Raw genomic sequence first — 11,622 nt, forward strand, 5'->3', positions numbered from 1 at the left:
GGGTTGGCCCCCTCCCAGGAGCACCCCAGTGATAGGTTGCAGAGACCCAGATACGAGGCAGCAGGGTCATTGGGGGGGGGGGTCACCCCAGGCCAGAAGTGACAGGCTGGAGGGTGCAGTCCTTCCAGTGAAAAGTAAGGAAGTAAGAGCTGCCTAGACCAGGGTGCCCCCCCCCCCACACCCCCTAGGTATCTGTTCTGTCCAGCCCAGGGCGCAGAAGCTGGCCACCAGGATTTTGGTCTCACAAACCCATAGGTGGTGCTGTGGGGTCAGGAAGCCAGGGGAGAGGCGGCGGGCTGGCGGGCTGGCGGCCGGGCCTGACCAGCGCCTGCCCCCCCCCCCCCCCCCCCCCCCCCCCCCCCCCCCCCCCCCCCCCCCCCCCCCGCTGCTCTCCCCGCACAGAGCAGCCATGGAGGAGGTTGTGATTGCTGGCATGTCCGGGAAGCTGCCCGAGTCAGATAACTTGGAGGAGTTCTGGGCCAACCTCATCGGTGGTGTGGACATGGTGACAGACGATGACAGGAGGTGGAAGGCAGGTGAGTGGGTAGCCCGGAGGCTCCCCTCCCACGTGGGTGCCCCTCTCCTGCACTTGCTGTGGGTGCAGCCTCCCCTCTGCCCGGGGCAGACCAGCCCTAGCCTGAGCCCCAGTCCTAACTACAGAGCCTCACTGCCCGGTGAGGGTCTCAGAGCCGGGGACTGGGAGGCTGAGGGCCAACCCGGACACGCATCCGCCCGTTTTATAGTCAAGCTAGGTGACCCGCTGGGAAGCAGAGCTGGGGTGAGGCCGGGTGGGCAGGCACCTCTGGCCCCACCACCCACCGCTCTGTCCCGGCCGGCCCACGAGTCCTAGGCCGTCAGATAAGACGCCCCGCTCTCTCGGGAAGCTGGTTTGGCTCCCTCCCGCCCAGTAGGTTTTTTTGCAGAGCGGCTCTACCTGATCTACGGGATGTGAGTCAGCATGGTGGAGTCTGGCCCGGGCTCACTGGCGGCAGCAGGCCAGGCAGAGGGTCTCTAGCTAGGACAGTGGTGGGTGGCGGGAGGCACTGTCCCCACTGTGCTCTGCTCTGAGGCCGCCACCCACGTGGCTGCCCATTGGGGCCCCTTCTCGGAGCAGGGCTAGGGTTGCAGTCGGCCAGGTGCCAGCAGCACTAGGCCCTGCTTCTGGGGCTGCTGCCCAGTCCCCCCGGAGATCTCGTGGCCCCCCGTCACCGCAGGTCCTTGCCGTCGGTCACCCGGGGCTCACAGCCCTCTACATGCCTACTTCTGCAGGACTCTACGGTCTGCCCAAGCGGACTGGCAAGCTGAAGGACTTGTCCAAGTTCGACGCCTCCTTCTTCGGGGTCCACCCAAAGCAGGCTCACACGATGGACCCCCAGCTGCGCTTGCTACTGGAGGTCACCTATGAGGCCATCCTGGATGGAGGTGGGTCCTCAGGAGGCTGCCGGCCAACTGCGGCCATCTCGGAGCCAGGGGCCCGTTTCTGCAGTTCCGACTTAGCTGGAAAACAGAAAGCATTGCCCTTTCTCACTTCTAAGAGCGACCCACGTTCAGGGTAGAAATGTCAAGGCACACAAATCTCCCAGGTGGAACCCAAAGCCACCGAGTGTCTCCTGGGCCGATGGGTCTGTGAGGCGTGGGCCTGCACACCTGCCGAGGGTTTCACAACCGCACCCAGAGGTGTCCCTGGCATGCCCAGATGGCCCAGTTTCCTCCCTCCCCAATGTACAGCTGATGTGGGGGCGTGGGTGGAGTGCGGGCAGGGGGCAGGATTCTGCCCTCAGGACTCCCGCTGTCCACTCCTCTCTGGGCTGTGTCTGGCCTTAGACAAGTACCTCAGGCTGGGTGTCCTACGGTCATAGAGAGCAGACCTGCCCCTATCGCCCCCGGGGACATGGAGAGGAGGCCAGCCCGGGTGTGTGGTACCTCGGCAGGTGGCAGCTCAGCCCAGGGGGTGGGGGCCGGCCAGTCCTGGCCTGTCAGCTCTCTCGCCCTGCGGCAGGTGCAGAGGGGTCCCGGGACTGATCTGCACACAGCACTGAGAGGTGGAGGGCAAGCAGAGACCTTTCCACTGCCCAGGCCCCACCCAGAGACCTTGGACACTGCCCTCCCCCCCACCCCACCCCCCCCCGGGGTCGGGGGGAGCTGGCCAGGGTCCCTCCCTCCTTTCCTAGTCTGGACAGTCAGCCTTTGTCTTCCTCTGTCTCCTTATCTCAGCCCATCCTAGAGTAGGCTGCCCTTGGTGCTTGGGTGCTCATTGGTCATCCAGGCTTGCCAGACCCTACTTGTGACACCAGGGACCAGGGGAGTATCCTGGGGACAATGCTGCCTTCTGTCCTCACCTCCAGCTGTCTCTGGTCTCTGCCTGACCCAGAGCCTGGAGACCCATCTGTCCCCTGGGCCTCTGATTCCTGTGACCTACTTATCTGTCCTCAGTCCTACCTGGGCTGGCTGTCCTGCTTGGGCTCCTCCGGAGTCTGGCTGAGATGGGGCTCCCCACGCTCACCCCTGGAGTCGGCACAGGCAGGGGGCATGCCAGCAGGCCCGGCTGCTAGGCGCTCCCTCTGCTCTCCGCAGGCATCAACCCGGCCTCCCTGCGGGGGACCCACACGGGCGTCTGGGTGGGCGTGAGCGGCTCGGAGGCCTCGGAGGCTCTGAGCCGCGACCCTGAGACTCTCCTGGGCTACAGCATGGTGGGCTGCCAGCGGGCTATGATGGCCAACCGCCTTTCCTTCTTCTTTGATTTTAAAGGTAGGTCCCCCGCCGGCCCTCCCCGACCTGGCCTCTGGCTTCCCCCCCAGGAAGGTGGGCTGGGGCGAGTGGGGTTCGCCTTGCTAGAGCCTCTCACTTGCAGGGCCCAGCATCGCTCTGGACACAGCCTGCTCCTCCAGCCTGATGGCCCTTCAGAACGCCTACCAGGCTGTCCACCGCGGAGAGTGCCCCGTGGCCATCGTGGGCGGCATCAACATCCTGCTCAAGCCCAACACCTCCGTGCAGTTCATGAAGCTGGGCATGCTGAGTCCCGACGGCGCCTGCAAGTCTTTCGATGAATCCGGTGAGTGGCGGGGGGGTGTGGTGGGAGGCCACCAGATGATGCTCACACCCCAGCTTTGTCCGACGCCAGCCATGCCCTGAGCTCTGCCCAGAGCTCCCGGCCTTGGGGGCCTGGAGTCAGCGCAGGCGACCCCTATCCTCAGGGAATGGCTACTGCCGTGCGGAGGCTGTGGTGGCCGTTGTGCTGACCACGAAGTCCCTGGCGCGGCGTGTGTACGCCACCATCCTCAACGCTGGCACCAACACGGACGGCTCCAAGGAGCAAGGTGGGTGCGGGAGGGGCCAGGGCGCCGGGCCAGGCCACTGCAGGTGGTGCCCGGCAGGGGACTGAGGCCCGGCCCCTCCCGCAGGTGTGACCTTCCCCTCCGGGGAGGCGCAGGAGCAGCTCATCCGCTCACTGTACGAGCCGGCGGGGCCGAGCCCAGCGTCCCTCGAGTATGTCGAGGCCCACGGCACGGGCACCAAGGTGAGGGCCGCGCACGCGCCCGCTCCCGCTCCTGAGCGGCTCCCGGGTGGGGCCTGACCCTCCTTCCGCCCTCCGCAGGTGGGAGACCCCCAGGAGCTGAATAGTATCGCCCGAGCCCTGTGCGGCACCCGCCGGGATCCCCTGCTGATCGGGTCCACCAAGTCGAACATGGGGCACCCGGAGCCCGCCTCCGGGCTCGTGGCTCTGGTCAAGGTGGGTGGGCTGGTCTCGGCCACCCTGCCTGCAGAGCAAGGCTGTGCCATGGGCTGCCAGCCACCGAGGCCTGGACAGTGGGGCACTGGGATAGGACAGGTCCTTGCCCCGGCTCGTGGTGGGTCAGAGCCTCGGCCGGGGAAGGTGAAGCCGCTGGGACGGCCCAGCCTTCGGGCCTCCCCCGCCCCTCGGCCTCCTGACCAGCCAGCCGGGGCTTCTGGGCGTGGTGGGGGCTTCCTGACACTCTCAGCTCCTCGGGGCTGATGCCGGAACTGGTTCGTAGCTCCTGCAAGGATTGGGTATGAGGGCAGGACTGGGAGGGGCCTTTGTGTCAGGGCCCCCAACCCATCACTCTGGGGGGCAGTGGGGCCCCAGGTGAAGGCACAAGGCCCAGAGAGGGGAAAGATCTCGTGGTCAGCTCACCGGGTCCCTGTACTGCGGCGGGGTGGACGTGGGGAACAGGGCCTGTGGTGTGGTCTCAGGAGGGGGAGACCCTGCGCCCCGCCCTAGGCAGGGAGCACAGGGTCAGCTGCCCCACCAACCTGGAGCTCCCCGCAGGTGCTGCTGTCCCTGGAGCATGGGCTCTGGGTCCCCAACCTCCACTACCACAGCCCGAACCCCGAGATCCCCGCCCTTCAGGACGGACGGCTGCAGGTGGTGCGTCAGCCCCTGCCCGTCCGCGGAGGCAACGTGGGCATCAATTCCTTTGGCTTCGGTGGCTCCAACGTGCACGTCATCCTCCGGCCCAATTTGCAGCCCCCCTTGGCGCCCGCCCTGCACGCGGTCCTGCCCCGTCTGCTGCAGGCCAGCGGGCGCACCCCTGAGGCCGTGCAGTGCCTGCTGGAACAAGGCCACCGGCACAGCCAGGATCTGGCCTTCCTGAGCATGCTCAATGACATCGCGGTCACCTCCCCCAGCACCATGCCCTTCCGGGGCTACACTGTGCTGGGCAGCAAGGACTGCAGCCAGGAGGTGCAGCAGGTGCCCGCCAGCAAGCGGCCGCTCTGGTTCATCTGTTCTGGTGAGAGCCCTGTCCCTCGGCCCCCCCCGGAGGCTGAGTGAGGGGTGGGGGGCTGGGCGGCCCAGGCCCTGACGCCTCTCACTGGGACAGGGATGGGCGCGCAGTGGCGCGGGATGGGCTTGAGCCTCATGCGACTGGACAGCTTCCGAGACTCCATCCTGCGCTCTGACGAGGCCGTGAGGCCCCTGGGACTGCAGGTGTCCGAGCTGCTGCTGAGCTCAGACGAGGCCACCTTCGACGACAACGTGAAGGCCTTCGTGAGCCTCACCGCCATCCAGGTGCACCCGCGGGGCCCTGGGGCGGTGGGCAGCGCTTGACAAGGCTGCTGTGAACGTGCGGGTGGCCAGCCTGGCGTCCCTGGGCCTGGTGTGATGTGTCGTGTTCTCCGTCCCTCCCAGATTGCCCTCATAGACCTGCTGACTTCCATGGGTCTGCGGCCTGACGGAATCATTGGGCACTCCTTGGGCGAGGTGGCCTGTGGCTACGTGGACGGCTGCATCTCGCAGGAGGAGGCCATCCTTGCTGCCTACTGGAGGGGCCAGTGCATCAGGGAGGCCAACATCCCGCCAGGGGCCATGGCAGCTGTGGGTGGGTGTCCCCTGTGTTCCCCCATTCCATTCAGCCCACTGGCCTAAGGGTCTCCAGCGGGCTGTGTCTTCCTAGCACTCCTGATGCCCCTTGGGCCGAGGCAGGGCCTGGGGGACCTGCACTGGCCTCCGGCCTCGCTGCAGAGCCGTGGACCCCACCACCCTTTTGGAACCCACCACGGTGGCCTTGACGCCCAGCACATACACCGACACCCATCTGTAAATGCTGGTGCCCTTTCTATGTGCCTGAGCTGAAGTCAGGCAGGGCCAAGCACCTCACGAACGCATGCGCAGACAAGCCCCCAGGCTGTCGGGGTGATTGGCCCTGCGTCTTCTCCATCGGCCCCTGATCCTGGGGGCTTCCGGGGAAGGAGCAGACCTGCTCATGCCTCGGCAGGCTGGGCTGTGGACGGAAGGGACACTTCAGAGAGCCATCGCCCTCAAGGGCTGGCAGAAGAGGTGTTAGGAGCCCAGACCTGGCTCCCCGCCCCTGGGGCCGTGAGGACACCTTCCCCTGAAATCAAACACAGTGGGAGTAAAAGTGGCCCATAAAGGCACCGCTTCGCGGCTGTCATTACTGCACCCCTGTCATTAGGAGCTCCCCCCCTCCCCTGCCCTGGGGTAGCCTCTTGCTCTCGGGCAGGGCCCCTGGCCCCCCACCCCGTGGCCACCCCCTGAGGCTGTCGCTGCCCACAGGCTTGTCCTGGGAGGAGTGTAAGCAGCGCTGTCCCCCCGGCGTCGTGCCCGCCTGCCACAACTCAGAGGACACCGTGACCATCTCGGGACCTCAGGTGGGGCCTGGGCGGCGAGGCTTCTCCCCGGGGCCCTTCCCCATCCCTCAGGGGACCCGACGGGGCAGCCCAGGTGCCCTCGTCCAGCCTCCCGACATCTCTGTCCCTAGGCTGAGATGGCTGAGTTCGTGGCAAAGCTGAAGCAGGAGGGCGTGTTTGCCAAGGAGGTGCGGACAGGCGGCATGGCCTTCCACTCCTACTTCATGGACCCCATCGCCCCCACACTGCTTCAGGCGCTCAAGAAGGTGGGCTGGCCGCCCTTGGGCTCCCCGGAGGCGGTGCCCCCGGAGGCAGGGCCCTGAGGGCCTGACCCGCGTCCTGTGTGCAGGTGATCCGGGAGCCTCGACCCCGCTCGGCACGCTGGCTCAGCACCTCCATCCCCGAGGCCCAGTGGCAGGGCACCCTGGCCCACACATTCTCAGCGGAGTATAACGTCAACAACCTGGTGAGCCCCGTGCTGTTCCAGGAGGCGCTGTGGCACGTGCCCGCCGACGCCGTGGTGGTGGAGATCGCCCCCCACGCCCTGCTGCAGGTGCGCACCCGGGGGCCGGGGTGGGCGGGGGCCGGCGGCCAAGTAGAGGCCGAAGGTCTGGGCCTGGGGGCGGGAGGAACGCAGTCAGGAAGGCCAAGCCTGTCTGCCCTCCCAGGCCGTTCTCAAGAGAGGCCTCAAGTCCACCTGCACCATCCTGCCTCTGATGAAGAAGAACGAGAGGGACAACCTGGAGTTTTTCCTTAACAGCGTGGGCAAGCTGCACTTGTTGGGGTGAGTTGGTCGCCCCCTGCTGGGGGGGGGGAGGCTGGGCCTGTGCGGGTGCTGGGCCCCCACCCCACCCTGGCGATCCCTGAGGTCTTCTGCGCGATTGTTGGCTGTGGGTAGGACAGGGTAACCCCAGGCAAAGCCACCTGGGCTGAGATAGCCCCTCAAACTTTTCCCGAATCCCCAGCTTCAGTGTCAACCCAAATGGCCTATTTCCGCCCATGGAGTTCCCGGTTCCCCGGGGGACCCCTCTGATCTCCCCTCATATCAAGTGGGACCACAGTCAGACCTGGGACGTCCCCTCCGCCTCAGACTTCCCCAGCGGCTCCAGCAGCAGCTCTGCCACCATCTACAACATCGGTGAGGGGGGGGCTGAGGGGGGCGGGGCACGGGTGCTCCCTCCCGCGTGCCAGCTCTAAGGCCCAGCCCCCACAGACACCAGCCCTGAGTCCCTTGACCACTACCTGGTGGACCACCGTATCGACGGCCGTGTCCTGTTCCCCGCCACTGGCTACCTGTACCTGGTTTGGAAGACTCTGGCTCGGGCCTTGAGCCAGAACATGGAGGAGATGCCTGTAGTGTTTGAGGACGTGACGCTGCACCAGGCTACCATCCTGCCCAAGACCGGTGAGGCGTGATGCCCGCCAGAGCCAGGGCGGGAGGGCTGACCGCTGACCCCTGGCACTGATCTCCTGCCTCGCTGTCCCTAGGGCCCATGTCCCTGGAAGTGCAGCTCCTACAGGCTTCCCGAACCTTCGAGGTGTCTGACAACGGCAGCCTGATAGTGAGCGGTGAGCAGATGGTGCCTGGCTGGGCTGCGGGGTCTCTGCTGGGCTGGGCTCCGAGCAGACCCTCAGCTGCTGGTGTCACTCTGCCCACCCTCAGGCTCTCCTGTCCCCCTCCCACAGGGAAGGTCTACCAGTGGGAGGACCCTGACCCCAAGCTGTTCGACAGCCGGGACGGCCTGGGCCCCACGGACCCCACGGCTACATTCCGCCTGAGCCGGGCGGACGTGTACAAAGAGCTGCGCCTGCACAGCTACGACTACGGCCCTCACTTCCAGGACATCCTCGAGTCCGACCTGGAAGGTAGGGCGTCGGGCCCCCCTGAGGCTCTGGGAACAGGCCTCCCTCCGGGTCGGTGCAGGCCTGGCCTGCCGCCCAGTGTCCCGGGGCCCAAGCCGTGTGGGGGGAGGGCTGGCCTGGGGTGGGGCGGCCCGGCCGCACTGATGGCCCCTCTCCGCAGGCCGCACGGGCCGCCTGCTGTGGAAGGCCAACTGGGTGACGTTCCTGGACGCCATGCTGCAGATGTCCATCCTGGGCAAGGCCCAGCACACCCTGCGCCTGCCCACCCGCATCACCTCTCTCCACATCGACCCCGCCACCCACCGGCACAGGGTGTACTCGCTGCAGGACAATGTCCAAGGTAGCCCCTGCACCCGCACCCCCGCAGCCCTGCGCCAGACGCCGCCCGCGCTCACTCAGCCCTTCCCCACAGCGGTCGACGTGGTGGTGAGCAGCTGTCTGCAGAGCACGGTGGCCGGCGGCGTCCTATTCTCGGGCATCCACACCTCGGCGGCCCCGCGGCGTCAGCAGGAGCAGTTCGCACCCGTCCTGGAGAAGTTCTGCTTCACGCCGCACACCGAGCAGGGACTCCTGGCTGCGGACGCATCCTTGCAGGAGGAGCTACAGCTATGCAGGGGTGAGGCCCTGTCCCCGCACCAGGACCTGCCGGTGCTTGCAACATCCTGCTTCTCCAGGGGCCTCAACTTGCCTCCTCCAAGGCTCCTGGTCTTCAGGGAGAGCCTGGGGAACTGAGGCAGATGCCCACAGCCCCCCCCCCCCCCCCCCCCCGGGGAGCACTCATACCACGCAGATAACTGGGAGTCGTTGGTGGGAGACTGGGCACAGCCGGGGAGCTCAGGGCCCTGGCGGGGCTCACACCTCGATGGCGAGCACGGCCCCCTTGACACCCACCCAGAAGCTAGCTCCTAGCCCTAGAGGACCGGGCTGCCCAGGCAGTGGGGCACCTGCTGCAGGGAGGGAACACTGGCCCAGCTGATGCCCCCCCGGGGCCCACACCCCCCCCCCCCCCCCCCCAGGGCTGGCACAGGCACTGCAGACCAAGGTGGCCCAGCAGGGGATGAAGATGGTGGTGCCCGGGCTGGACGGAGCCCCGGCCCCCCAGGACTCGCCGCAGCAAGGCCTGCCCCGCCTGCTGGCGGCCGCCTGCCAGCTGCAGCTCAATGGCAGCCTCCCCCTGGAGCTGGGCCAGCTGGTGGCACAGCAGCGCTCCCTGCTGCAGGACGACCCCCTGCTCAACGGCCTCCTGGCCTCCCCGGCGCTCAGAGCCTGCGTGGACACCACCCTGGAGAACACGGTCGGCTTCAAGATGAAGGTTGTGGAGGTGGGTGTTGGTCAGGACAGTCTGGCACAGCGCATGCGGGCCCAGACCCGGGCAGACTGCAGTCCGCGCGCTTTCCCGATCAGAGACCGGTCGGGGGCCATGCTGCTCTCGCGTCCTTTACTGTCCTGCCTGAGTGCCGAGCGGTGGGCGAGGAGAGGGGACACCGCAGACAGGGATGACGCCGGCTGGCAGTCTCCCTGGCCAGGTCGTCGGCCTGGATTGGAGGCCTGCCTGGTGGCAGCTGACGCAGGAAGCCGCCCCCACTTCCAGGTGCTGGCTGGCGACGGCAACTTGTACTCTCATGTCCCAGCGCTGCTCACCATCCATCCCATGCTGCAGCTGGACTACACGGCCACAGACCGCCACCCGCAGGCCCTGGAGGCCGCCCAGGCCAAGCTGCAGCAGCTCGGCATAGCCCAGAGTCAATGGGACCCCTCGGAGCCCGCCCCTGGCAACCTGGGCACAGCCGACCTCCTTCTGTGTAACTGTGCCGTGGCCAGCCTCGGTGATCCGGCCACGGCCATCTGCAACATGGGGGCCGCTCTCAAGGAGGGCGGCTTCCTGCTACTGCACGCGCTGCTCAAAGGACACCCCGTTGGAGAGATGGTCGCCTTCCTCACCTGCCCCGAGCCACAGCGAGGCCAGCAGAGCCTCCTAAGCCAGGTGCAGGGGCGGGGCGGGGCCGGGGGCGGGGCCAGGGAGGCCAGCCAGGCAAGCACTGACGCCCCCCCACACGTGCAGGATGAGTGGGAGAGGCTGCTGGCTGGCGCGTCCCTGCACCTGGTGGCCCTGAAGAGGTCCTTCTACGGCTCGGTGCTGTTCCTTTGCCGCCGGCCACTCCCGCAGCACACCCCCATCTTCCTGCCCGTGGAGGACACCAGCTTCCAGTGGGTGGACTCCCTGAAGGTCAGTCCCGGCTGGGCCCCCCAGCAGCCTGCGCCCGGGGACCCTCCCGGAGGCCAACTCTTCTCTCGTCCTGCAGAGCATTCTGGCCAACTCCTCCCTCCGGCCCGTGTGGCTGACCGCCACCAGCGGTGTCACCTCAGGCGTCGTGGGCCTGGTGAACTGTCTCCGCAAAGAGCCCGGCGGACACCGGATCCGGTGAGGGACGCGGCGGAGCTACACGCCCTCTGCCCTCCTTTCCCTTCCCCGCTGCCCCCCCCCCCCCCGGCCCCGTCTCACCTGTGTGGCCGCCCACAGGTGCGTCCTGGTGTCCAACCTCAGCAGCACGTCCCACACCCCCAGTTTGGACCCTGGCTCCTCAGAGCTGCAGAAGGTGCTGCAGGGGGACCTCGTGATGAACGTGTACCGAGAAGGGGCCTGGGGGGCCTTCCGCCATTTCCTGCTGGAGCGCGGTGAGCCGTGTGGCGGGGCAGGCTGAGAGGACGGGGCTGCGGGACCTGCTGGGAGGCCCCAGCGGCAGCCCCGCCTCCTGACTCCCCGCCCCCCAACAGGCCTGCCGGAGGAGCAGACCCAGCACGCCTTCGTGAACGTCCTCACCCGGGGGGACCTCTCCTCCATCCGCTGGGTCTGCTCCCCTCTGCGGCACCCCCAGATCACTGGCCCTGGTGTCCATCTCTGTACCGTCTACTATGCCTCCCTCAACTTCCGAGACATCATGCTGGCCACGGGCAAGCTCTCCCCTGATGCCATCCCAGGTACGGGCTGCACACCACAGGCGTGGCCGGACCCAAGCGTCCAGGTCAGGACCCGGGAAGAAGAGGGTCCCTTGCCCCGCAGTGCGCGGGACCTGGAGGCTCCCCGGGCCTGATGGGCTCCCCTCCACTATCTGTCCCCAGGGAAATGGGCTGCCCACGACTGTTTGCTGGGCATGGAGTTCTCTGGCCGAGACGCCAGCGGCAAGCGCGTCATGGGGCTGGTGCCCGCGGAAGGCCTGGCCACCTCGGTCCTGCTCTCTCAGGACTTCCTGTGGGAGGTGCCCTCCAGCTGGTGAGTCTTGGGGCTGTGAGTCCCGGGTCCCACGGCCACAGCAGAGGCTGTCCTGAACTGACCCCTTGTGCTGTGCCCACAGGACCCTAGAGGAGGCAGCTTCGGTGCCTGTGGTCTACACCACCGCCTACTACGCGATGGTGGTGCGGGGGCGCTTGCAGCCTGGGGAGACAGTGCTCATCCACTCGGGCTCAGGGGGCGTGGGCCAGGCTGCCATCGCAATCGCCCTCAGCCTGGGCTGCCGTGTCTTCACTACTGTGGGTAAGCCTGCCAGCCTCCCCCCCCCCCCCCCCCCCCCCCAGAGCCCGGGGCTGCCCCTGTCCCCCCAGCCCTGCAGCCTGGCTCACCGGCACGCACGCACCTCTGCCTGCTAGGGTCAG

At 67.4% G+C, this 11,622-nt stretch overlaps 1 protein-coding gene across 1 annotated transcript in view; it reads left to right on the top strand.

The window, feature by feature from the left end:
• The first annotated feature begins 409 nt into the window (after positions 1-409).
• Positions 410-11,622, top strand: part of FASN (fatty acid synthase) — a 15,866-nt gene continuing 4,653 nt past the window's right edge. The window contains exons 1-28 of the mRNA XM_029927721.1: positions 410-536; positions 1,270-1,422; positions 2,575-2,748; positions 2,852-3,052; positions 3,195-3,317; positions 3,402-3,517; positions 3,596-3,730; positions 4,289-4,751; positions 4,842-5,029; positions 5,150-5,339; positions 6,035-6,129; positions 6,240-6,374; positions 6,458-6,661; positions 6,777-6,892; positions 7,074-7,246; positions 7,322-7,513; positions 7,597-7,677; positions 7,795-7,974; positions 8,132-8,311; positions 8,384-8,587; positions 8,988-9,292; positions 9,563-9,955; positions 10,034-10,198; positions 10,275-10,393; positions 10,493-10,647; positions 10,747-10,950; positions 11,092-11,242; positions 11,325-11,503. Of these exons, the coding sequence (XP_029783581.1) occupies positions 410-536; positions 1,270-1,422; positions 2,575-2,748; positions 2,852-3,052; positions 3,195-3,317; positions 3,402-3,517; positions 3,596-3,730; positions 4,289-4,751; positions 4,842-5,029; positions 5,150-5,339; positions 6,035-6,129; positions 6,240-6,374; positions 6,458-6,661; positions 6,777-6,892; positions 7,074-7,246; positions 7,322-7,513; positions 7,597-7,677; positions 7,795-7,974; positions 8,132-8,311; positions 8,384-8,587; positions 8,988-9,292; positions 9,563-9,955; positions 10,034-10,198; positions 10,275-10,393; positions 10,493-10,647; positions 10,747-10,950; positions 11,092-11,242; positions 11,325-11,503 (5,101 nt within the window). The remainder of the gene's footprint in view (positions 537-1,269; positions 1,423-2,574; positions 2,749-2,851; positions 3,053-3,194; positions 3,318-3,401; positions 3,518-3,595; positions 3,731-4,288; positions 4,752-4,841; positions 5,030-5,149; positions 5,340-6,034; positions 6,130-6,239; positions 6,375-6,457; positions 6,662-6,776; positions 6,893-7,073; positions 7,247-7,321; positions 7,514-7,596; positions 7,678-7,794; positions 7,975-8,131; positions 8,312-8,383; positions 8,588-8,987; positions 9,293-9,562; positions 9,956-10,033; positions 10,199-10,274; positions 10,394-10,492; positions 10,648-10,746; positions 10,951-11,091; positions 11,243-11,324; positions 11,504-11,622) is intronic.

This window comes from Suricata suricatta, chromosome 17, assembly GCF_006229205.1.
Source record: "Suricata suricatta isolate VVHF042 chromosome 17, meerkat_22Aug2017_6uvM2_HiC, whole genome shotgun sequence".
Lineage (NCBI taxonomy): Eukaryota > Metazoa > Chordata > Mammalia > Carnivora > Herpestidae > Suricata > Suricata suricatta.